We start from the raw sequence: 24,246 nt of genomic DNA, 5'->3' as shown, positions 1-24,246 counted from the left end.
AGAAAAGGTTTATCTGTTACTTCCAGACTTGCTCTGGTAGATACCATGTTCATACAGTACTAGCACGCATGTATTGCCACTGTCCAAACCACCTTAAATGCTGGAACTATGATCTTTACCTTTTATCCCAATTTCAACATGCCACTAGCAGGTCCTCATTTGCTATCAGTCTTGAAAGTGCAAGTTCAAATTGGTGGTGCCTCCCAAATTTCCACCACATATGCAGCAACCCTTCACTATCAAATGGCCTATCGCCTTTAAAACCATGCCTTTGACATGTCATTTCCTCCACAAATGAAGCCATTTTCCTAACTGTCAACGCACCTCACCAAGCTTCTTGTGTTCATGTTCCATGACAGATTTCCCGTCCTGAGCTTCTCAAGCTTCTCCTAGAGTCTTGGGTTACAGCTTATGAGAAAAACCAACAAAAGCCTATTCCAGTTCAATCCTCAAATCCAACTTTCATCCCAAAACCTGATGGTACAGTAGAGATTTCATTCCCAAAAGAAGTCTCTGCCTCATCCTCCACCCATCTTGTCATTTTTCCCTCGAGAATTGACATGTTTGTAGATGGTTCTCGACCTGGCCCTCCAATTAAATATTTCCAACCCAGTGGCCTTCCAGTCTTCTATTTCAAAAATCTAGAAACAGGTCATTGTTATTTTGATGCCTGTGACTGTGATGAGTGTCTAGAAGAAAGTCTTCTAGAAGATGAAGAAGACTTTGAAGAACCATGTCCCATATGTCCTCCGTCACCTCCCACTCCTTGTAAATCTCCACCTCCTCCTCAACCTCCATCTGATGATGGCTCTTCGAGTCAACCAAGTGGGTTTTTTATGTTCACCTCATCTCCTTCCTGGACTGAAGCAGATTTTTCTCCTCTGGAATTTCATAATTCTCAAGAAAGAACAACCCACCGTCATAAAATTCCAAACCCTACTACCATTCTCCCTGATAGTAGCACCAAAGCAGTGTCAGCAACAGAAGCAGCAGAAGTAGCAATAAATTGGCAGTCAGCAAATTCTCTAGCTCAAAACAAAATTCTTCAGAGAATTGCAAACTCCCAGCAAAATTTGGAGAATGTTGTCCATAAGAAGTTATCAACTTTGGAACTTCTTATCAGAGATTTGTAGCAGAAAATTCAAAATGTTCACTAGGAACTTCTCTAGATGGCATATGCAAACCAAGCATTTTCAGTAGCTTTTTACCAAAAGGATGCTGAAATGAAGCATCTAAAAAATCAGCTTCATTCACTTCAAGCTCAGCAGTATTCTCAACAAAAAAGCTCATTTGACATGTTCACATCTTCCTCTCAACAAAGTTTGTTTGGGTATCCTCAAATGTCTCAACCCTTACCTATAAACCCTACCTTAGAATTTGGAGAGTCAAACTCCATCTTTGGAAGCTCATCAACTTTCCTTCCTCCACCAAAAAGACCATCTCCACCAAAACTTCCTTTCCCAAAGCCCCAGATAAAGCCTATCCAACCTCCAACAGTTCTGTCTTCACCAACTACCTCTACCTCAATTCCTACTACCTCCACTCCTTCTAAACCAACTGATCCAAATTCAAAGTCACCTCAGTTAATGGTTCGGTCAACTTCTAACTCTTCCAAAAATCCAATTTCCATTGTCCTACATACCTTAGCCACTATACCAGAAACCCCCTCACCTGAACCAACTATTGAGTTTGATTCGGATTCTGAATCTACTCACTCTATTCCAATTCCTCATGTTTTCATAATGAACCCAGATCTTCCTGAAGAACATGTTGAAGATCCTATTATTGAAAAAGGTCCTGAGTTTGATACACCTCCAGAAATCCCAACCTTTGATTCCTTCTCACATTCCAACATCCATACCCAAGGTTTCTCCTTTGATAACATTCCCCCATCAAAATGGCTGGATAAACTTTATGAGATCCATGCTTGGTGCACTGCTGCTATGCTTTCCCCAAATGCTACACTGAGTATTGTTATTACTAAGTGTACAACAAAATTCCTTGGCCGTCTTCGTCAATGGTACTTGGCTCTTGGTGAATACCGACAGTTGCAGCTTAAACAATTGCCAACCCTTGATCAATTTATCTCAGTCCTGCATACTGAATTTCTTGGTGACCACAACAACACAAAAGAGTTTGTTTGAGAAGAATATCTCAGCATGAAGTGTTGTTCATTCAAAAGGAAAGATCTCGAGATTCATTATGACCGTATGTCTCAGTGATTTTATCTTCTCAACGGCATGGATGATGTCAACCTCAAGCAAGCCTTTCTCAATTCCCTTCCTGAACCATTGGGAAATGAAACAACAAGGTTACTTCAAACAAAAGGATTGACGCTGAATGCAACATCTCTTGGCAGTATTTACTAGCATTCTTTGATTGCCTTGGAAAAACTGTGCAATCACCAGAAATTCCTCAGAACTCTTGAAAAACAGGGAAAACTTCTTGGCAAAGCATGTGACCGTCCTGACCTATCTATAAAGTGCAAAGACAAGAAGTGCACTTGCCGTCCTTCATACCGGAAGTCCAAACACTTTCAGAAATGGAAGTTCCAATCTCTTGGCAAGTTTTCAAAGTTTTCAAAATTTGGCAAGTTCTCACGCCGGAAAAAATGGAAATTTTTCAAGAAGAAAAAGTTTCGCGGGCAGCGAAAGTCTGATCGCTGCTACATATGCAGAAAGAAAGGGCACTATGCAAAATAGTGTCCAAATAAAGCAGCAAGAGACAAAATGGTGAGCTCTTTGGCTCTCATTGATGATGATCTTGAAGATGCTGATGTCGAATCTCTGTTTTCTATTGATGATAAAGCAACAGATGAAGCAGTCCTTGCATTCACTTTTGATGATTCAGATGATTCATCAGAATCAGATGACTCTTCTGATGATCCTGACTCATTCCCCTATGAAGTCCAAACATTTGGGTTCTCCAACATCATTCTGGCTCAACCTTTAGCCAACGTCAAAATTTTGCTTGGAAAATATGAGAAACCTATACCAATCATCGCTTTCTTTGATACTGGTGCAGCAGCCTCTATTCTAAACCCAACAATCCTTCCCAGGTCCTATTGGTAATCATGTTTTAGACCCTTTACAGCAGCCAATGGAGAAACTTTTGTCATCACTTTGATCAGTAAGCCTATTACCATCCAACTTTTCCCAGGATACACCATAAAACACCAAGTCTATGGTTCTGATCTCCCAGGAAAAGATTTATTGTTAGGCTTTGATATTCTCCAAAATCTCAGCAAAGTCTCCTGGCTCAAAAAAGGCTTGAAATAAAAAAACTAGCTGTTACCCTGGACCACTCAGCCAAATCTCTTTTCCATAGAAAATTTCTCCTCCATCAAAGAAGCCATAATCCAAACTTCCTGTGCAGAATCCCATTCTCAGTTCCTCACCAAATGCTCCAACCCACTCTGGAAAAACCCAGATTTCTTCATTTCTCTTCCCTTCAAGAAAAATGAAGATATCAATCCCACAAAAGCTACCCATCATGGAATGAACCCAGAACACTACCAATTTGCTCTTCAAGAGCTCTAGCAACTCCAGTCAGAAGGTCTGATTGAGCCCACAACCTCTCAGTGGGTATGTGAAGCATTTTATGTAAATAAAAGAACAAAGCAGATAAGAGGAAAGCTTCACCTGGTTATCAATTACCAGCCTCTTAATCATTTCCTGCAGGATAACAAGTTCCCTCTTCCTCGGAGAAGTGTTCTTTTTGCAAATTTGCCTAAAGCTCAAATTTTCTCAAAATTTGACTTGAAAGCAGGTTTTTGGCAGCTGGGTATCCATCCAGATGATCGTCCCAAAACTAGTTTTTGCATTCAAGATCACCACTTCCAGTGGTCAGTCATGCCTTTTGGATTGAAAACAGCTCCATCTTTATTTCAAAAGGCCATGATTCTGGTATTTGCTCCCATCCTATTCTCAGCACTAGTCTATATTGATGATATCCTACTCTTTTCCCCAGATACTGAGTCTCATGTTGTCCTACTACAAATTTTCCATTCCCTAGTCCAAACCCATGTTATCATGCTTTCAGAGAAAAAGATGCTTCTTGCCCAACCAGAAATTGATTTTTTAGGGATGCATATCTCTAAAGGTCAATATACCCTTCAACCTCATATAGCCTCCCAACTTGACCATTTTTCAGATGAAAATCTCACAGTCAAACAAGTTCAACAGTTCCTTGGAATTGTTAACTATATGGCTGATTTCATTCCCAACCTTGCCCAATACCGAACTCCTCTCTCAGCTCTACTAAAGAAAACCCCTCCTCCTTGGTCAGCCCTTTGTACCAAAGCTGTAAAAGACCTCAAAGCCATAGCCAAAACTCTTCCTCCATTAACCATACTTTCAGATGGGAAGAGAGTCCTTCAGACAGATGCCTCTGATCTATATTGGGGAGCAGTTCTTTTGAAAGAAAATTCAGATCAAAAGCGCAGAATTTGTGGATACAAGAGTGGTGCTTTCTCTCTAGCAGAACTTCATTACCACTCTACCTATAAAGAAATTCTTGCAATCAAAAGGAGCATTGAGAAGTTTGAATTTCATCTAATCGGTCATCATTTTCTAATTGAGACTGATATGATGAGTTTTTCCAGCATGCTCAAGTTCAAATAGAAGCACCTTCCAAAGCACAGTTACTCAGATGGGCAAATTGGTTTTCAAATTGGAGTTTTGATGCTGTTCACGTAAAAGGAAAAACAAATGTCCTCCCTGATTTTCTGTCAAGGCTCAAGAAAGAAATCAACCAATTTTCAAAAACAAAATCACATTCCTTTGTCCCTGGTTGTTTTCCCATGATTTCCTGTTTCCACCCAGTTCATCTTCCTGTCCACCTTCAGTGTTAAATTCTAGAGTTAACCCTTCTTTCCAGGTGTGTACAAATGTGTCAAAACCTTCAACATCTCTGTATTTTCAAGTATGGTCTTGATGAAGGTCCCATAAAAGGTTTACCTTTCCATCCTGTCTATCCCTTTCTCACCCAGTTTGAAGTGTCTTACCACAATGTCTTTTATTTCAAAAAAGAAGCCTATCTCCTCTTATGGTATTTAGTTGATGTGTATACTATAAGTGTCTATTTTAATAAATTAGCAGTATTGGTATATCTGGCACATGCGGCATTCAATCAAGTCCAACCTCCAGAAGATTTCTTTTTGAAATTTCTCTTGCTCTTTGGAAGCATACCTTATTGGCAACAGAAGATCAAACAAATCCCCAACAGTGCAGGCGGAGATCTCCAATTTTCTTTATGGACAAGTCACAACAACAGGAGTCATCCCAATCTAAATGGTTCTATCACATGGAGAAAGGAGTATCACACTATATTCCTCTCTGCATATTAGGAGTCTCAGAGCATCCGGGACCACAATGGAAATTATCTGGTCATGACTCAAACACTGTGTTCACTCAATGGATTGACACCTGCAGAAGTACCCTCATCTCTCCTCCATTATGAAACTGTAAACTGGAAATTCAATGATACTTATCCGGAAGAATGGCACCAAAATATCCGCTATCTTTTGGAGCAGTATTACTTAACTGACAGAACTGAAGACTCTTCTGGAAGCAGTGGTTCAGATCATCCTGCATAGCATCCCAGTGTTCAGGCCAGCCGTCTCTTTTGTGTGGTGCTCTCTTTCCCTTTCCAAGAGAGGGTAATATTATTGGGGTTTACTGTTGTGTACTATAAGGAGTATAATTAGAGTGTACTGTTTATGATGTATGATGTGGCATGAATTATTACGTTGAAAGTTGTAAAATAGTAGAGCATGCAGAAGTAGACTAGTAATAATAAAGGTAGGTATGAATAGCATTTTCCAATTATATGTGTAATACTATTTGAGTGATGTAATCTGTGATGTAAACTATAGTGTTTGTACTCTCTCCTTACACCTATAAAAAGAGAGTTCCACCCTGTGTAATATTCAAGCCAGAGTTTAGTGTTCTCTAATAATATATCACGTGTCTTGTGTTCTCTCTCGATCCTAACCTACTTTGTGTTTGTACCCACTTCGTGTCTGCAAACTAGCTCCATCTCCAAAATCATTGACACCTAAAAAAATAAAATAAAAATCACATTCATGTTAGCAAGAAGGGTTGCAGGCTTAAGACGATAGGCAAAATATGGTTTCTTTAATACTTTACTCCATGGTAGAATTGCTATACTCAAAGAATGCAAATCAATCTAGTGTATTTGATGCGTATTATAAAAAGCCAGAGGGGCCATATTATTTTTGAGAGGGGCCATATTACTTTTGAGGCTAATGCTCATGAGTTTAAGAGAGAAATCATACAATCTGTAGCGGCCTGAAATATACTGGCTTAGTGGCTGGTCGGGCCATAGGGTTTGGCTACGACCATTCGGTTCTGAGGAAGCTTGCATTCAGAAATTATATTTTCATCCTTCATGGGCACATTATACTTTTTGTTCAATGTATTAATAGGACATCTTTGCATTTTAAAACCAAAAGCATAACTAACAATTGGTGGGTTAACAAAAGAGGTCATGATCGTGGTTAAGAGATAGATGGTTATATGTAGTGGGAGGCTGGGAGCTAATAATGGAAAGCTGTTTTTTCATGTTACACCAGCATAGGGTTGATTGGCCTTTCAGTTCCCAAGTCCAAATGCAAAGCAAGTCTTAGCATAGGATAAGCTTTCCATGGTAACCAAAAAAATGCTAAACCAACAAATGTCACGTGTTGGACACTCTGGAGACGTGCACCACATCGAGGACACCTATGAGACACATATGGGGTGTGCCCGTTAAATTTAATGTTTGTAATCATGGGACACACTGACACGCAGGGGATACAACAGGCTATTTTTATCATTTTTATAATATTTATCTGATAAAATATTTTCAACTCCAGAAGTAATAGAACACAAAAGTGATATGTGCATTTGCGTATGTATATAGGCATGTACAATCAGCCGATAATGCACTCTACAGGAGTCGAATCCTAATTAATTAGTGGCTAATATACCCAATTGCACCAAAATGCACTCTATAGGTGTCTTATTCTTTTGGCATCTTTGAGATTCCTCTTGTAGAATGTTATATGGATTCTAAACTGCAAGTGCACACTCCCTTGATTCTTCTATCTCGCATTTCTCTAGGGAATTGCCCGTACCTGAAGGCAAGTGCACACTCCCTTAACAGGGTGGATTCACAATAGAGGTCGTGGTTGTGCTTAAGACATAGATGGGTACGAAGCAGAACTAACAATCAGGTGAAAGCTATTTTTTCATCTTAATTGGACCGGCATAGGGTTGATTGGCCTTTCAGTTCCCAAGTCCAAATGCACATCAGGTCTTAAACTTATAATAACATAGGATACGCATTACATACTAACTCAAAAAAACTCTAGGGAATTGCCCGTGCTTGAAGGCAAGTGCACACTCCCTTAATAGGGTGGATTCACAATAGAGGTCGTGGTTGTGCTTAAGACATAGATGGGTACGAAGCAGAACTAACAATAAGGTGAAAGCTGTTTTTTCATCTTAATTGGACTGGCATAGGGTTGATTGGCCTTTCAGTTCCCAAGTCCAAATACACATTAGGTCTTAGACTTAATAACATAGGATACGCATTCCAGACTAACCCAAACAAATACTAAACTAACAGATGCCAAGTTAACGAAAACATAGACAGTAGGCCATATTTGTGCTTAGAACCCGTGCACCCCATACTTAGTTTTATCAATTGAACAACCAAGTAAAGAATAAGAATTGAGTGATTACCACAATGGCATCGGCAAAAATTGGCCATACTTTTCTTTTGTGAGGTTATTGCTTCGTCTGTCGATATATATAGATATATGATCACCCCAAATGTAGGGCTAATACGTCAATTGAAGCATAATAATTCGGAAGATCGGGTATCGTACCCATGGGAATATTTACTACGACTTGAATGGATTTGTAGATGTAAGCAAGGTTTTCGGCGTTTAGACGGCACACTTTGTTTTACTTTAGATGGTGGAAAATAAATGGCAAATTTGAACGATGATTTAACTAATATAAAAATGGAAGGCTAGGTCTAAGAGATCCTAACACCCACAACTCAAATCAATCCACTTTTCTCATTTTGTTACTCAGTTTGAGATACGCAACTAAGGTTCTCAACCCGGAGGATTTTGCAATGGAAACCATTTTAGACTAAAAATGGGGTTCAAATACTAAGCAAGTTCAAAAATTCATTTGGCAAACGCCTCGAGCGACATAGCTCCAAGCATCATGTGTGGCAAGTGGCACGGTCTTGCCTACACATGATCAAGGAGGTTAACACCTCAACAATTTGACAAACAAACCTGAACTAACTTGATTTTCGAACCAAAGATTGAAACTTTTTGATGAGAAAAGCAAGATCAACCCGAGCAATGAGGTGCTAATCACCCCAGGACCAAGTCTTTTAAACTACTCACTCATATCTAGAGAGATAAAGCAAGCCAAAAACTAGAAAACATATTTTACCAATGGAAATTGAAATAAACTTGAGATTACTATAGATCAAGAGCGTAGCTACAACTTTAATGAAGGGAAAAACAACAAAATAAGATTAACTAAGGTAGAAAATGCAAGATTAAATTAGGAAAATGAAGAGTAAAAGTAAGCAACAAACAAAGAGAATCATATTCTAGATCTAAAAGGTTGTACTCTTAGATATTTGTGACATAATGGGGTATTTATACAAGCCCTCATTTGTCCAACAAATATCTCACAAAATGCCCTAAAAAATTGCTCCGAAGGCCCTCGGTACTGATACCTCTATAACCTTGGTATCGGTACCGAAGCCATTATCTGCCTCAAAGCTACTCGGTACCAATACCTCCTCTTCCTTGGTATCGGTACCCACGCGCCTAGACTGATTATTTCCTGAGATAAGCTCTCGGTATCTATACCATAGTTGTGGAGGTATCGATATCGAGGCCATTAAGGAAAATTTTGGCTGAATTTCGTGGGCTCGCTCCGGACACTCCCGACCTCGAATTTGGGTGTTCTTTGGACCCTTAGAAAGCTTGCTGAGTCCACTTTCTAACCAAAGTAATTTGGATCCAAGATAATTTGTACATCAAAGGATATGATGATTTTTCCCTCAGTTGGTTGGAAAATGAATAGCTTTGATAAAATCCTCACATCTCCTTCAATTCCCTTGACCCTTGGGCGTCTCGAGCAACCTCCAAACCATCTTTTCATGACTTTTTGAGTACCACAACGGGGTGGCATGTGGCCTTGGGTACTTGGTTGCACCCGGAGCATTCCTTGGCGTTCAAACACGCCTTATTTACACGAATTACTTGAAAACACTAAAAACACACCTTACGTGCAATATCTAATCAAACACTAACTTTATAAACGTAAATATGATAAAACTAAGGAGTTAAGCACCAAGAATATGCATTATTGGGTGATTATCAGTTATACCCTTTCCCTTCTTTGCAACATATAACTTACCACAACATGCATGTATCAGCAAGTGAAGCTAAAAAATAGAGCAATGGATATTGATCAATATACGCTTAAAATGTCATTCAATCAGAATTCTATCAATGATCAAATTCGACTCACTCGAATGACCAACAATTGAACAGAACTGAAAGTTTAGTCTTTAAATCAAATTTGTTATTCAGAATTATTGTTATGTGGCTAAAAGTTGGGAATCTTGGGATATAAAGCTCAGCATTACATCTCCTTGTTCTTCTTTCTCTTGCTACTGGCTACTACTACTACCACTTTTGATTTCTATACAATTCCAAAATGTGGTAGATGGGCTCTCTTGCTTGAAGTAGCACCAGCAAAGTTGTGGCTCATGCCTACACCACATTCCATCTTAGTTTATTGAATCTCACCATTAATCAAATGTCATGCTTTAAATTGGCCCAAGATGTAACGCCCCGAATTTTGGGTACGTTAAGAAGACAATTTATTGATAAAAATCTATAACGCCCTGAATTTTGGGTACGTTAAGAAGACAATTTATTGATACAATCAAATGGAGTCTGGCTCTTATTACAACAACTACTCTCACAAGAGTTCAATATTTTACACCAATGGAGGGGGATTCTAGGGTTCCTAACTACAGCTCCTCAGCTCCTCTATTCTTGCTAGCTCCTCAGCTCCAAAGCCTCCACGGTGATCTGCTAACCCTGATTATCTACAAAATCTGACACATTATACCAGCGTCGCCACCGATATAATATGTCAGGGTCACCAAAAGGCAACACCGTGAGCTACAAAGCTCAGCAGAGTAATCCCATACCCGCTAACCCATAACTTATAAACAAGCTATAATACAACATCAATTTCCACATGATAAGTATATACACAGTTAATCAATGACACATCCACATTCATTAATCAACTATCGTTGGTGTCCAAGATTTCAGAGTTTCTCCTACGCGACTCATCGTAGACCGTGTCAACATTTTCATTTACAAAACAACCTTTCAAAAATCATTTGTTTACACAAAACATTTGCATTGGCTCCGTACCGCGGATAACCAAGCTACACACTTTCAAAATCATTTGCATTGGCTCCGTACCGCGGATAACCAAGCTACACACCCAACCTTTTTAAAATCATTAGCATTGGCTCCATACCGCGGATAACCAAGCCACACACTTTACAAAATCGTTTGCATTGGCTCCGTACCGCGGATAACCAAGCTACACACCCAACCTTTTTAAAATCATTAGCATTGGCTCCATACCGCGGATAACCAAGCCACACACTTTACAAAATCGTTTGCATTGGCTCCGTACCGCGGATAACCAAGCTACACACCCAACCTTGGTTCCGCCGCGCCGGGTTCCCAAGTATCCTCACAATGGTTCCGCCGCGCTGGGTTCCCATTGGCACACAAAAATATTTGCATTGGCTCCGTACCGCGGATAACCAAGCATACACACCCAACCTTGGTTCCGCCGCGCCGGGTTCCCAAGTATCCTCACAATGGTTCCGCCGCGCCGGGTTCCCATTGGCACACAAAAATATTTGCATTGGCTCCGTACCGCGGATAACCAAGCTACACACACCCTACCTCGGTTCCGCCGCGCCGGGTTCCCGAGTATCCTCACAATGGTTCCGCCGCGCCGGGTTCCCATTGGCACACAAAAATATTTGCATTGGCTCCGTACCGCGGATAACCAAGCTACACACACCCTACCTCGGTTCCGCCGCGCCGGGTTCCCGAGTATCCTCACAATGGTTCCGCCGCGCCGGGTTCCCATTGGCACACAAAAATATTTGCATTGGCTCCGTACCGCGGATAACCAAGCATACACACCCAACCTTGGTTCCGCCGCGCCGGGTTCCCAAGTATCCTCACAATGGTTCCGCCGCGCCGGGTTCCCATTGGCACACAACCTCACAATGGTTCCGTTTTTCCCGGATCCCATTGGAACACACACAAAACACACACCACACAATGGGCTACCACGTCCGGCCACATTGTGGTTTTCACAATCCACGCAATGGGCTACCAAGTCCGGCCACATTACGAGTTTTCATACACACAACGGGCTACCAAGTCCGGCCACGTTGCGGTTTTCAAAACATTTCAAAAAAAACCTTTTCAAATGTCTCTTTTACACACGCACACAACTCACATAATGTCACCCAAAACCGGTCAATATGTTGTTTCAAAAATATTTCCTTCCTCGGAAAACATTTCTTTTAATTAACCACACCCTAGGTGTCATGTTTCTACTTTCTCGGTTCTCGTGTCTCGTTTACATTCAAAGACTCCGCGGTAGGACATGAATCTTTCTAACAAGATCATCCAATTCTATATTACTTTAACATGCTCAATCACTACTTATAGCATAACGCCACATATACGGACGCCTTTGGAGTGTATCACTTATGCTTTATTCAAAGCACAACGCCACATGTACGGACGTCTTTGGAGTGAAATCACTTATGCTTTATCACATACCACAAGTAATACAAGCAACTCATATACGCATACTCATAACTATCTTAAAGATCAAAATACGAATACTTCTATACAACGATAAGTACGTAAATAAAGATAACCTACTTTCTATCATACAGTTCTATACGTAGAGTTAGGGTCAAGGGGTTCTACATTATACTTTGCAACATACAGTTCTACGTTATACGTTGAGTTAGTGGACGAGGGACTCTACATTATACTTTCCAACATACAGTTCTACGTTATACGTTGAGTTAGTGGACGAAGGACTCTACATTATACTTTCCAACATACAGTTCTACGTTATACGTTGAGTTAGTGGACGAGGGACTCTACATTATACTTTCCAACATACAGTTCTACGTTATACGTTGAGTTAGTGGACGAGGGACTCTACATTATACTTTCCAACATACAGTTCTACGTTATACGTTGAGTTAGTGGACGAGGGACTCTACATTATACTTTCCAACATACAGTTCTACGTTATACGTTGAGTTAGTGGATGAGGGACTCTACATTATACTTTCCAACATACAGTTCTACGTTATACGTTGAGTTAGTGGACGAGGGACTCTACCTTACTTCTTGGCGGTAGTCGGCTACGGAAAGTATGTCGGTGGTCGGACGGAGTAACTTCCTACGGTGGTCTCCGGTAGCTTCGAAAGAGAAAGGTTTCTCTCGAAACTTCTACTTGACTAACACTACTACTACTTTTGGATCGAGAGGGTGGTCGAGTGGCGGTTTAGTGGCGGCTTAGGTTGAGTTTCTCGAAGAACACAAGAACACTCAAGAACAAAGGAAGAACTAACAAGAACAAAGAAAGAAACAAAGAATTCTAGAGAGAAGGAAGAGCAAAGCTTGAAGGTGTGAGTTGAATGAGAAACATGGGGTGCTATTTATAGGCAAAACCTTGGCTCTCCCCCTCTCTCTATGGCCGGCCCTCTCTCTCTCTATATCTCCCATGGATTTTGCTCCATCAAGTCATCAAATCAACCTTTCAACCAAGTCATAGCTTGTCCAATCTAAATCTTAGGTGTAAGGCTATGTAATCAACTAAGATCTTAGGCTTTTTAGGTAGTCATAACCTAGGTTTAGCTTGTAGTCAAGGTCTAAGGCTAATAAAAGCTAGGATTATGTCATAAAGGTCCATCATAGGTTGTCATTAGGCATAAAAAGACTAAGGCCTAATATGGTAGCTTGCAAGGCTAGTTTAGTCCTTGGATTGAACTATGGGAGATTTGTTGGAAGGATAGGAGACAAGGGGTACAAGATTTGTTTTGAACAAATCCTAGAAGTACAAATGGGAGTTATATTTGGTTAGGAAAAAGATTCTCCATGGACTTGAAAGATGAAGAAAGATCATGGAAGATCAAGGTAGGTACAAGTCTACTTCCTTCTTCCTTCCTCCTCTCTCTCTCTCTCTCTCTCTCTCTCTCTCTCTTTCTCTCTCTCGGGTCCTCTCTCTCTCTCTCTCGGCATTCTCTTTCCCTCTCTCTCTCTCTCTCAAGTACACACACACACACACACACACACACATATATATATATATTAGTGAGAATAAGAAAGTACAAGATTCACAAAATCTAAAATCCCAATAAAGAAATACAATTAGGCACATGCCCCTTTAAATAAATAAACTAGGGTACTTTGTAATCTAGGAAGATCAACTCCCCAATAAATTAATCCAATTGGGTACAAAACCCCAATATAAAATAATATAGGAGTACTTAGGAAAAAGATTTGGGCTTTTACCCAATGGATAATAAATCCCCTAACTTTTATTGTCCAATGGACAATAGCTACAAGGAAAACTTTTATATTAAAATAATCGAGGAGTACTTTTTAAAGTATGTGACAAAAGCCCTATATTAAATATGGGTGTGGTACCAAGTACCCCAATTAAATAAAAATGCTAGGATTCTCCCTATTAAAATAATAATAAAGTACAAGTCAAATCAACTTTATTGGAAAGTTTCCTTGTCACATCAGTACTTTATTTGGTCAAAAGTCTCTATTATCCAATGGTCACTAACTTTCCTAACGGTTATTACCCAATGGATAATAGTTTCCCTTGCGGTTAATAACCATTGGTTAAAAGAGTACAAGTACCTTTAAAATAAAATTTTGAAAAGACTACATGTACTTTTTATAAAAAGTTTATTATCCAATGGACAAAAATTACCCTTGTGGTTATTAACCAATGGATAATGGAGGGGTGGAAGAATCCCCAATAAATAAAGCATACAAGTACTAGCACATGTTTTATAAACCATTAAAATACTATATTTTGTACTTTACCAAAATATTTAAATGGGGGGCCTATTGTCCAATGGACAAAGATTACCCTAACCATCATGGACCAATGGGCAAAGGCAAAAGGTTCAAAAGGTTCATCTAGTAACTAGGTAAGTCGGTTGCTTGGTTCCTCCAAGTAGTCGGTTGGAAATTAACCAAATTGGCCAAGTAGGGTTTCTAGTTGAGACCAAAATCTAACTACAACGAATTTTACAAGAAAACATATAGTCACTCAAAAGAAAATAAGTAAATTAAATAAAATTCAAATTTTTAACGAAATTTTTATAGACCAAAATTCAGGGTCGTTACACAAGACATTGGCTAACTAAATGTGTACAAAGCATGAGAGTGAAAGCAAGGAATGTAACATCATCAAAGTGTATTTTTTCATTATCCAACTTAATTTCTTAGCTCACCATTACATTTTACTAAACTTTATGGTTTAAACTAGCCCAAGATATTGGCAAACTTAAATGTAAAATGAAACTAAGGGGAGTAAAATAACTCAAAGTGATTTTCAAGAGCAATACTATATTTGAATACTATTTTTTTTTTTGGAATAAAGTTGGTACCAATTTCTTTTACTCCTCCAGAAGAGATCAAAGAAGTATCCCGAGTCATTTATCTTTCTCTACAATTTTACACATGCAAAAAAAGTCAATTTAAATGTATGTTTTTCTGGGTTAGAAAAAAACTAACAGAGGTACAACAAAAAATCATACAAACTGCATATTGTTTTCGGATGTCATTAATTACACCCTCCTACCAATTCATCCCATTAATGGGCAATCAGTCGAACACCTAGTAGACTCTTTTTTCTCATGGTTTTCCACTCTCTTCTTCCCTAACCATTGGGCTAAGGGCTATGTAGAGACCCGTATTTTATTTCAATAATCTCAATGTTTTATGAAGGATAAAATAGTGATATAATGTGGAGAATATGTTTGAGGGTTCAATGCGAAAAGATTTGGAAGTTTGGGATATTTAGTGTAATGTTTATGTATGTTTGTATATATAGGAGTGTGTGTGTGTGTGTGTGTGTGTGTGTGTAGAGAATAGATTTTTCCTCCCACACACACACCTCTCTCTCTCTCTCTCTCTCTCTCTCTCTCTCTCTCTCTCTCATTCAAAAATCCACCCCCAACTCAAAATCACCAAGATCCTTTACCAAATCACCATCCTCAAGGGTCCTCAACCTTGGGTTTCGTCAGAACAAGCTCGGAGAGATCGTTCTTGGTAAGTTTCGGAGTTTTTGGAGTCCAGGGCTTGCTCGATGATAAGACCTAAATAGTGTAAATAATAGGGCTTATCTATCCCATTTTACTACACTTGCAAGCGTTTTATACTTGTCTCTATTTCATTTTGCGCGCAACTTGTGTTTTTGTTGGAAAGTATGTAATCGGAGCAACAAGGACGTTTCCAAGGCCCCCAATAATCCCCGGAGGAATGCAGAAGCATTCGAATACATGTGGCACATTAGGAATCCCTCCCAGAAATCTCAAACGAAGCAATCAAAGCATGGAAGGAAGATTCGGGGCTCTCGAAGACCGGAAGAAAGAAGAAAACAGCCAAAACTAGCCAGAGAAACATGGGGTATTGATCCCCCAACACTGGGTCACTACAAGAAAAATTCAATTGGGTGACGAATGAAAATCGTCACAAATTGCATGTTTTTCGTCACAAATAATATAGGTGACGAAAAAAAATTTGTCGACTAAAGGTTGTCGAGGATTCCTACCTGGTGACGAAATCTATTTTTCGTCACCTATAGTTCCTTTTGATGACGAAATATTTCGTCACCAAAAAGTGAATAATTGTGACGAAATTTTTTTCCTCACTTATTGTGCTTTTTGACGACGAAAAAATTCGTCACCTATGGGTCAAATTGGTGACGAAATTTTTCGTTGTGAAAGATGTTTTCATATGGGAAAAGAAATCCATCTTTCTTGCTCCTGCTGGGTTTCGAACTCGAGTCCCTTGAGTTTTTCGCACAAGCTTCAACCAACTGCACTACACACACTTTTCAGTAAATATTTGAAATATCTAATATATAACACATATGTTTAACATGAAAATATATTTTGAATGTAATTTTGGACCTTTAAACATTAAAATTAGCAATTTTGATAAACATGAAAGTTGTAAGCAATTGAGTTATTGTTCAAACCCAATTTGAATTATCTCAATCGGAGATTTTAGTAAAGAGTTATGTCCGAAATACATTTAGTGACAAAGCGCAATTCATAAATTCGTCACGAAAGGTACCCATTTGACAACGAAATATATTTTTTGTCGCTGAAAGCGTTAAAATTGTGACGAAATTATTTTTCGTCACCAAAGTTAAGCATTTGGTGACGAAAAAAATATTTCGTTACTAAATTGCTCACATTTGGCGACGAAATATATTTTTTATCACAAAATGATTATCTTTGGCGACAAAAAATAATTTTGTCACATTTTTTAAGCTTTCGGCGACGAAAAATGTATTTTATTGCCAAATGGGTACCTTTATTGACGAAAATATTTTTTTCGTCGCTAAACAGGCATAATTGGTGACGAAATTATTTTGTCACGAAAGTTATCAAAATAGTGACGAATTTATTTTTTCGTCGCCAAATATACTCTTTTAGTGACAAAATTAAATTTCGTCGCCACTTTTTCGTCACTAATTTTCATTTTTCTTGTAGTGGGTATTGATACCAAGAAGCATGTTGTCCAGGGAAGAAAGAGGTATCGATACATCTTTTAGGGGTATCGATACCTGGTGTCTGCGCATGAACTTTTTAATGGCATTTTTGTAATTATTTTGTAAAGGGGATATATATACCAACTTAAGCCCGATTCTAGGGCATTCAATACCTGCACTTTCTCTCTCTACCTCCATTAAAGCTTTAGCTCCCACTTCTCTCTTCATTCATGTTTTGAGGAGGGTTTTTAGGTACGATCCGTTTGGTTTCGAAGTATGTGCCTTCATTAAAGTTGTAAGAAATTCTCTCCTCTTCAAGGATGTGTTTATTTCGAATTTAATCCATGTTTAGTATTTTCCTTATCTTTACCCTTGCTCATTTCATATCTTCTTTCCATATGTGTGAGTAGTGTAGCAAGGTTAGGTTGTGGGATGGTTAGCATCCCGTAGCCATGGGTATTTCTTGTTCTTTTCTCGTAAATCCTCATTTTCTAGCTTAAGCATGTAGTAGGGTTCATTTTATGTATCAAAACTTAGAGGTGTTAATCTCTTTGATCAAATGTAGGCAAGGGTTACACTTCTTGCCACATTTGATGCTTTGAGCTATGTCCCTCCATGTGTTTGTTTAAATGTCTCAAAAGAACCCTAGACATGTTTAACACCTCTGTCAAAAAGAGAAGAATCAAGTTTACCCTTGCGTTATGGGTGTTGATTATCTCTAAACCTGGCATTTAGTTTTAATCTCTAGTTAAAAAGCCGTAGTTAGGTTAAGTAGCCATTTACTAAATCTCTAAGTTGGCCGTCTCAATGCCAAGCTTGGTTAGCGGTCCTAACGCTACAATCTCTACTAAAGCAAACTTCTGAACGAGTTATGGACGCGCTCCCTGTGGATTCAACCCTCGACTTTCGGGTATTATGCTTTTAACCGACCTAGCCCTACACTTGGGGTATTCTTATTACAACACACATTAAGGTCACAAGCATTTTTGGCGTCGTTGCCGAGGAGCGCTTTCTTTTATAGCTTATTTTGGAGGTTCGTCAAACCATTGTAAGTATCTCTCTTAATTTTACTTTGCGTAGTTTATACTTCATCTAGTGGATACCTCTAACCTGAGTTTCTCTCTAACTTGAGGTGTAATGAAGCTAGACTAAGTATAAATTACCTTCTTCTTTTTTTTTGTCCTTACTTCTCGAGGAGGCGGCATAGCCCCTCGAAGTTGTTGGTAGGGGACGGCAGCATAGCCCCTCTTGCCTGTTTGCTTTGATCTTGTTGTCCATTATTTCTCGAGAAGGGTTTAAAGTGTATGCGTGGTGGTCATCATGGTGCCTTTCAGAGCCCGAGTTCTAAAAGGCATCATAGATCATTTTCTCCTCCTCGACCCAATACTCCTCGTTGGGTTCGAGCAAGGACACCACCACCCCAAAGAACTCCTTTTTCTGTAAGAATCCCACCTCGAGAAAGAATGGCTAGTAACGGTGGTGAAGGTAACCCAGCGGTTGTGCCCGAAAGGACTATGAGTGACTATATGAATCCGGCCCGTACTACTCCGCACCCCACTATAGTCCTTCCGGCTGCAACCGAGGTGAATACTTTCACCATGAAAATGCATCACATTAATATGATGCCATCATTTTATGGAAAAGACAAAGAATGCCCGTACACTCATATGCGGGCATTTGAGGAATACGTATCCACAATAGTGTCCACGCCGGAACTGCTTGAATCCGCAAAGCTAAAACTCTTCCCATTTTCCGTGAAAGATAAAGCCAAGATTTGGTTGAATAACATGAGACCCCAATCTTTGGCGAATTGAGCGGATTTGTCTAAGGCTTCTTACATGAAATTTTTTCCCCCACATCTCACAAAGGATCTCATGAATCAAATTCAAACATTTAAATAAAAAGAGGGGAAATCATTTTATCAATATTGGGAGACGTAAAAGGATTTGCTAAACTCCATCCCACATCATGGCTTACCAGTTTTTCAAAATTGTCGAGTTTTTGTTGAAGGGATGCTTCCAAAGTACTCGACATCTTATGGATAGCATGTGTGTCGGTGGAGTTATGGCTAAAACCCCTGATGTGGCGTGGGACTATTTTGAGGAGTTAGTTGAAAAAACTCAAAATTGGGATTCCTCTGACCCCTCTGATAGGAACATGGTTAATCCGGTTCTGAGCAGTTCCGAAAAATTTCAATTGAGTGAGCAAAGCGACCTAGCACATAAGGTCACCCAACTCTCTCATCAAATTGAAACTTTGCAACTCCATAAGGTAGCCGGCGTGGCCTCTGTGGCCAAGGCGGAGGAAATTTGTGTTTTATGTGAAATTGCAGGTCATGCTATGGGAGATTGCCAAATGCTCCCCTCCGTTAAGGATATCCTTCAAGGAATCTGGCAAGCGGAAGTTAATGCCGTTAATCAACGGCTTGACCTTTGTTTCCAAACCTATAATGCGGCGTGGAAGATGCATCCAAATTTCTGGTGGAGCGATCCTCAACCTCCCGGACCTCCACAAGTTCCACCACCTCAACAACACCAAGCTTTCCGGCCTCCTCAATCTCAAGGAGCGCCGAGGTTCTCTTAACATCAATAACCTCCGGGGTTTGCACCTCCGGGACCTCCTCAAGGGCCGAATCAATTCTAACCTCATAATGGATCATTGGAGGACACTATGCAATGCTTCATGCAAAGCCAAACAACCATCAACAAGCAAAACACTCAAACGCTCGGGGAACCCAAAAATCAAATGGCAAAGTTGACGAACTCGGTAGGGATGCTCCAACAAGAGAAGGGAAAACTTGCAACTCAACCCCAAGCCAATCCTCAAGGACAACATTATGTGGCAGGCTCTTCGGTGCTTAATTCCGAGCAAGCCAAATCTATTACAACTTTGAGGAGTGGCAAGGAGATCAACAAGGCCATTCCTTCCAAGCCCATCAAGCCTCCGGTAACACCAATTGTCTTGCAAGCTCCAGATCCTCCTTTTGACTCACCAACCTCGGAGCCCTCTCCGGTTAGTGAGCATCCGGAAAAATATCAAGTGGAAGAGCCCAAGGTTCCCGTTTCCCAAATTCTGGCCCCTTTTCCCCAAAGATTGAAAGCGCCAGCCCATGCCAATACCAATTCTGAGATCTATGAGCTTTTCAAACAAGTAAGAATCAATATCCCGTTGGTAGATGCGATCAAGCAAATTCCCACGTATGCCAAGTTTCTCAAGGACTTATGCACTCAAAAGCATAAGTTAAATGTTCAAAAAGGGTCTTCTTGACGGAGCAAGTGAGCTCAATCATTCAAACCAACGTGGTTCCCAAGTATAAAGATCCGGGTTGCCCAACCATCTCAATCACCATTGGCAGCAAGAAAATTGAAAAAGCTCTCCTCGACTTGGGGGCTTGTGTGAACTTGCTTCTATACTCTGTCTACGAACAACTTGGATTGGGAGAGATGAGGCCCACACCGGTGACCCTTCAATTGGCCAATAGAAGCATCCGAGTCCATGAGGGATGGTGGAGGATGTACTTGTGCAAGTGGACAACTTTATCTATCCAGTGGACTTCGTCATCTTGGATACTTGCCCTGTACCTACGTCACAAGCATCAACATCAACCCCGGTCATTCTTGGGCATCAATTCCTAGCCACAGCCGATGTCGTTATCCATTGCTGAAGTGGTTTGCTCAACCTTACTTTTGGCAACATGAAGATGGAAGTGAACGTGTTTAACATTGGGAGCGAAATGGGGAATGATGATTGTATCCATGAAGTTAACCTTATTGATTCTTTGGTCTAAGAGCATGTGGACACTTTCTTGTACAAGGATCCGTTAGAGGTATGCCTTACCGCCGAAGAGGTGAATTTTCTTGACTCATCGGAGGTGGAGTATTTGTGTTCTTTGCTTGACGTGGAAGATGTTTGTGGGACAGAAGCATGGTCTCCAAAATTTGAAGAGTTGCCTCCTCTCGAGTGCAAGACCCTTCCCTCGAGTATTCAACCACCAACGCTCGAGTTGAAGGCCCTCCCGAAAACATTGAATATGCCTTTTTAGGCAAAAATGAAACTTACTCGGTGGTGATCTCCTCCTCTCTCGATGGCTTGCAAGAATCCCAACTGCTTGAGCTTTTAAAGCGGGATACCAAAGCCATTGGTCGGTCTATAGCAGATATTAAAGGGATTGATGCTTCAATTTGTTACCACCACATTGCCCTCGAGGATGATGTCAAACATCCTGTCAACCACAACTCCGATTGAATCCCATAATGAAAGATGTGGTGAAGGCGGAGGTTTTGAAGCTTCTGGATGTGGGAATTATTTATCCTATTGCTGAGAGTAAATGGGTTAGTCCCATACAAGTGGTCCCCGAAAAATCCGATGTTACGGTGGTACCCAACGCCAACAATGAAATGGTCCCTACTCGAGTCATTACCAGATGGCGTGTGTGTATAGATTACCGGGGAAAGTGACTGTTGAAGTAAACCATGAGGTGATCGATAAATATTTGGACTACACCCGTCCCCCTCCGATCGAAGATGATAACCTACCCTAATATGGTGATGCTCAACCTAAATGAAGTCATCAATGCCGTTTACTCCTATCCTAGCCTTTACAATGGGGCCTTTGTGCAGGGGTTTTGTAAAGAGGATTGTCGTTTCATTAAAAAGGTTCTCCACGCCAACCATATCCAAAAGGGTCCAAGCATAAATGGAGCACAGGGGGGCAGAATTGATTCATGCTTTCATGAGCCCAAACCATGTTATTGATATTGCCCGCTTCATTTCTTTAAAATCATCAACTTCCAAGCCAACAATCAAGACTCATCTCGCATGTCGTTTCCTTGCATGATAACCGCGTTGTGCAAGAATCAAGGAGTGACCGGGCAAATGTATGCCCCTTTAGAATTTGGAAAGCCGGGTCCCCTTGACATCTTGTCTTGGAACAAAAGTAAATCCCAATCTCACAAACCGTCCAAAAAGGATAAGGGCAAGGTGGCTGAAATGACTGAGATGCCCGGGCCCAAGGAGAAGCAGGATTCGTGGATCAAGATAATCTTTTGCATGGCTATTTGGTTGGTGAATGAAAACAGGAAAATGAAAAGGGATAGGAAAGTGGATCGGAAAATGTTGGCGCGACAAGCACACCAAGTGGATTGGTTGACTCAACGGTTCCCAACAAGGGAACAGTGTGTCGCCCCACCGGAGGTGGAATCTAAGAACAGTGACAAGGTTGATGAGGAAGAAGAATTGGATCTGGGCATGTTCCAAGGGGAGGATACAGAGATGGTTTTTGGTCCTGGTGCGAGTGGCGGACAAGGTGATGAGTAGTAGTTAGTATTGCAAGGTGTGGTAGTAGTAGTAGTAGTAGTAGTAGTATGTTCACTTTTGTTTCTTGAGTCGGTGGTTAAGTTAGCAGTGTCTTTGCTTTTCAAATCTATTTCCTATTTTTCATTTGGTAGTTTTGTTTATGTTGGTTGATAGCATGATGAGCAAGGTAGTCGTAGGTTATGGTTCCGGTCATGGGGTAGTTGTTCCCAAGCTAGCATAGACCGGCAACCATTTTGTCTAACCTATTCTTTGTAACCCGTCACTCATTAAAAGCTAATTAAAGTCCTTAGTTGATTTCGAGTACGCCTATGTTTTCCATGCTATGCATACCCGAAAGGTTGTGGTACTTGGCTATGTTTTGTTGTGATTTTCTTTTCAGTATTTTGTGCATAATAAGCTCGTACTTCGTTGCAAGTGAATTCATTGAATGATATGCTTAACTTTTTGTTTCAGTTATTGCATAAACCCTTTGTGCTTGATCATGGGATACATTCTACATCGTTCTAGTGAATCTTTGTTGAGCGTTACCCTCGTGAGCATTGGAACCGAAGCTTGTTGCGTTTAACTTACTCACATGTTGTCTTTAATAAGGTTTCTGAATCATGGTGCATGGCATGCTTGCGGAGTGAGTTGTGACAAAAAAAATTAGACTTTTGCCATTTCGAAAAGTGTTGAGCATATGTTTTGTACCTTATCTTAGTTGGGAAGATTGTATAGATCATAGATAGTTTTATGTCGTTACTCGGGATGAGTAAAGTCCAAGTTGGGAGGTGTGATAAGCCTTATATAGTGTAAATAATGGGGCTTATCTATCCCGTTTTGCTGCACTTGTAAGCGTTTTATACTTGTTTCTATTTGATTTTGTGCGCAAATTGTGTTTTTGTTGGAAAGTAGGTAATCGGAGCGAAAAGGTCGTTTCCAAGGCTCCCAATAATCCCCGGAGGAATGCAGAAGCATTCGAGTACATGTGGCACATTAGGAATCCCTCCCGAAATCTCAAACGAAGCAATCAAAGCATGGAAGGAAGGTTCGGGGCTTTCGAAGACCGGGAAAAAGAAGAAAATAGCCAAAACCTGCTAGAGAAACATGGGGTATCGATACCCAAACACTGGGTATCGATACTAGGAAGCATGTTGTCCAGGGAAGAAAGAGGTATTGATACCTCTTTTAGGGGTATCGATAAAAGAGGTATCGATACCTAGTGTCTGTGCGTGAACTTTTTACAGCTTCATGTACTGAAACACCGCATGTGGCTGTGCAATCTACCATGGAATACTTACCATTTACAGCCCCATGTACTGAGTCATATCAATAACCTGTTTCAACAATTCAAACCACCAACAACAACATAGTGCTAAGTATTAAATATGCACACGTTAATCACCCACTAACTCCTACTCGACAGACACAACACCATATAGTCCATTACCAAAACTCCCAATCGACTCTCAACACAGAGACTAGAAAGTACTAGCTCTGATACCAAGCTGTCATGCCCCGCCCCACAAACGACACCCAAAGTGGGCCCGAGTCAGCGCGACCACGTGACATTCCACACAGAAGACCAAACCACACCTCATAACCTGTCAGAAATAAACACCCAGCGAAAGACTTAACACCTTAACATAACATAAAAAAATGAGTCAACGTATTGACCAACCAACCATGATATCGCACAACCAATAAACAACATCTGCATTATAATACTTTAAAAATTCTATACTTCAACACATCCACTAACGACTTACTTACAACTTGAATAAACCAACTTCTTCATCAACCACCTACAACAAACTCGACTCTCCACAACGTCCAAGGCTAACCCCAAATAGAATACTAGCCATCGACCAAACTTAATTACGACCTATACAATTTAAAAGCTTTAACTATCCTTAGCTACAACTCCTTACAAATTAAGTTCTGCACCAACTAAGGCACTCCACAACAACGTAACCAAAATCCCACCTGACGCTAGCAAAACACGTCAACACGATGACCGGTAG

At 40.3% G+C, this 24,246-nt stretch overlaps 1 protein-coding gene across 1 annotated transcript; it reads left to right on the top strand.

The window, feature by feature from the left end:
• Window positions 1-19,673: 19,673 nt before the first annotated feature.
• LOC131317431 (uncharacterized) lies at window positions 19,674-21,173 on the top strand. The gene is made up of 5 exons (XM_058346987.1): window positions 19,674-20,125; window positions 20,185-20,505; window positions 20,595-20,688; window positions 20,743-20,908; window positions 20,971-21,173. The coding sequence occupies exons 1-5, from the start codon at window positions 19,674-19,676 to the stop codon at window positions 21,171-21,173; spliced, it is 1,236 nt and encodes a 411-aa protein (XP_058202970.1).
• The last annotated feature ends 3,073 nt before the right edge of the window (window positions 21,174-24,246 follow it).

This window comes from Rhododendron vialii, chromosome 2a, assembly GCF_030253575.1.
Source record: "Rhododendron vialii isolate Sample 1 chromosome 2a, ASM3025357v1".
Taxonomy (NCBI): Eukaryota; Viridiplantae; Streptophyta; class Magnoliopsida; order Ericales; family Ericaceae; genus Rhododendron; species Rhododendron vialii.
Note: the sequence above shows the minus strand (reverse complement) of the source record. Positions and strands in the feature narration are given on the sequence as shown.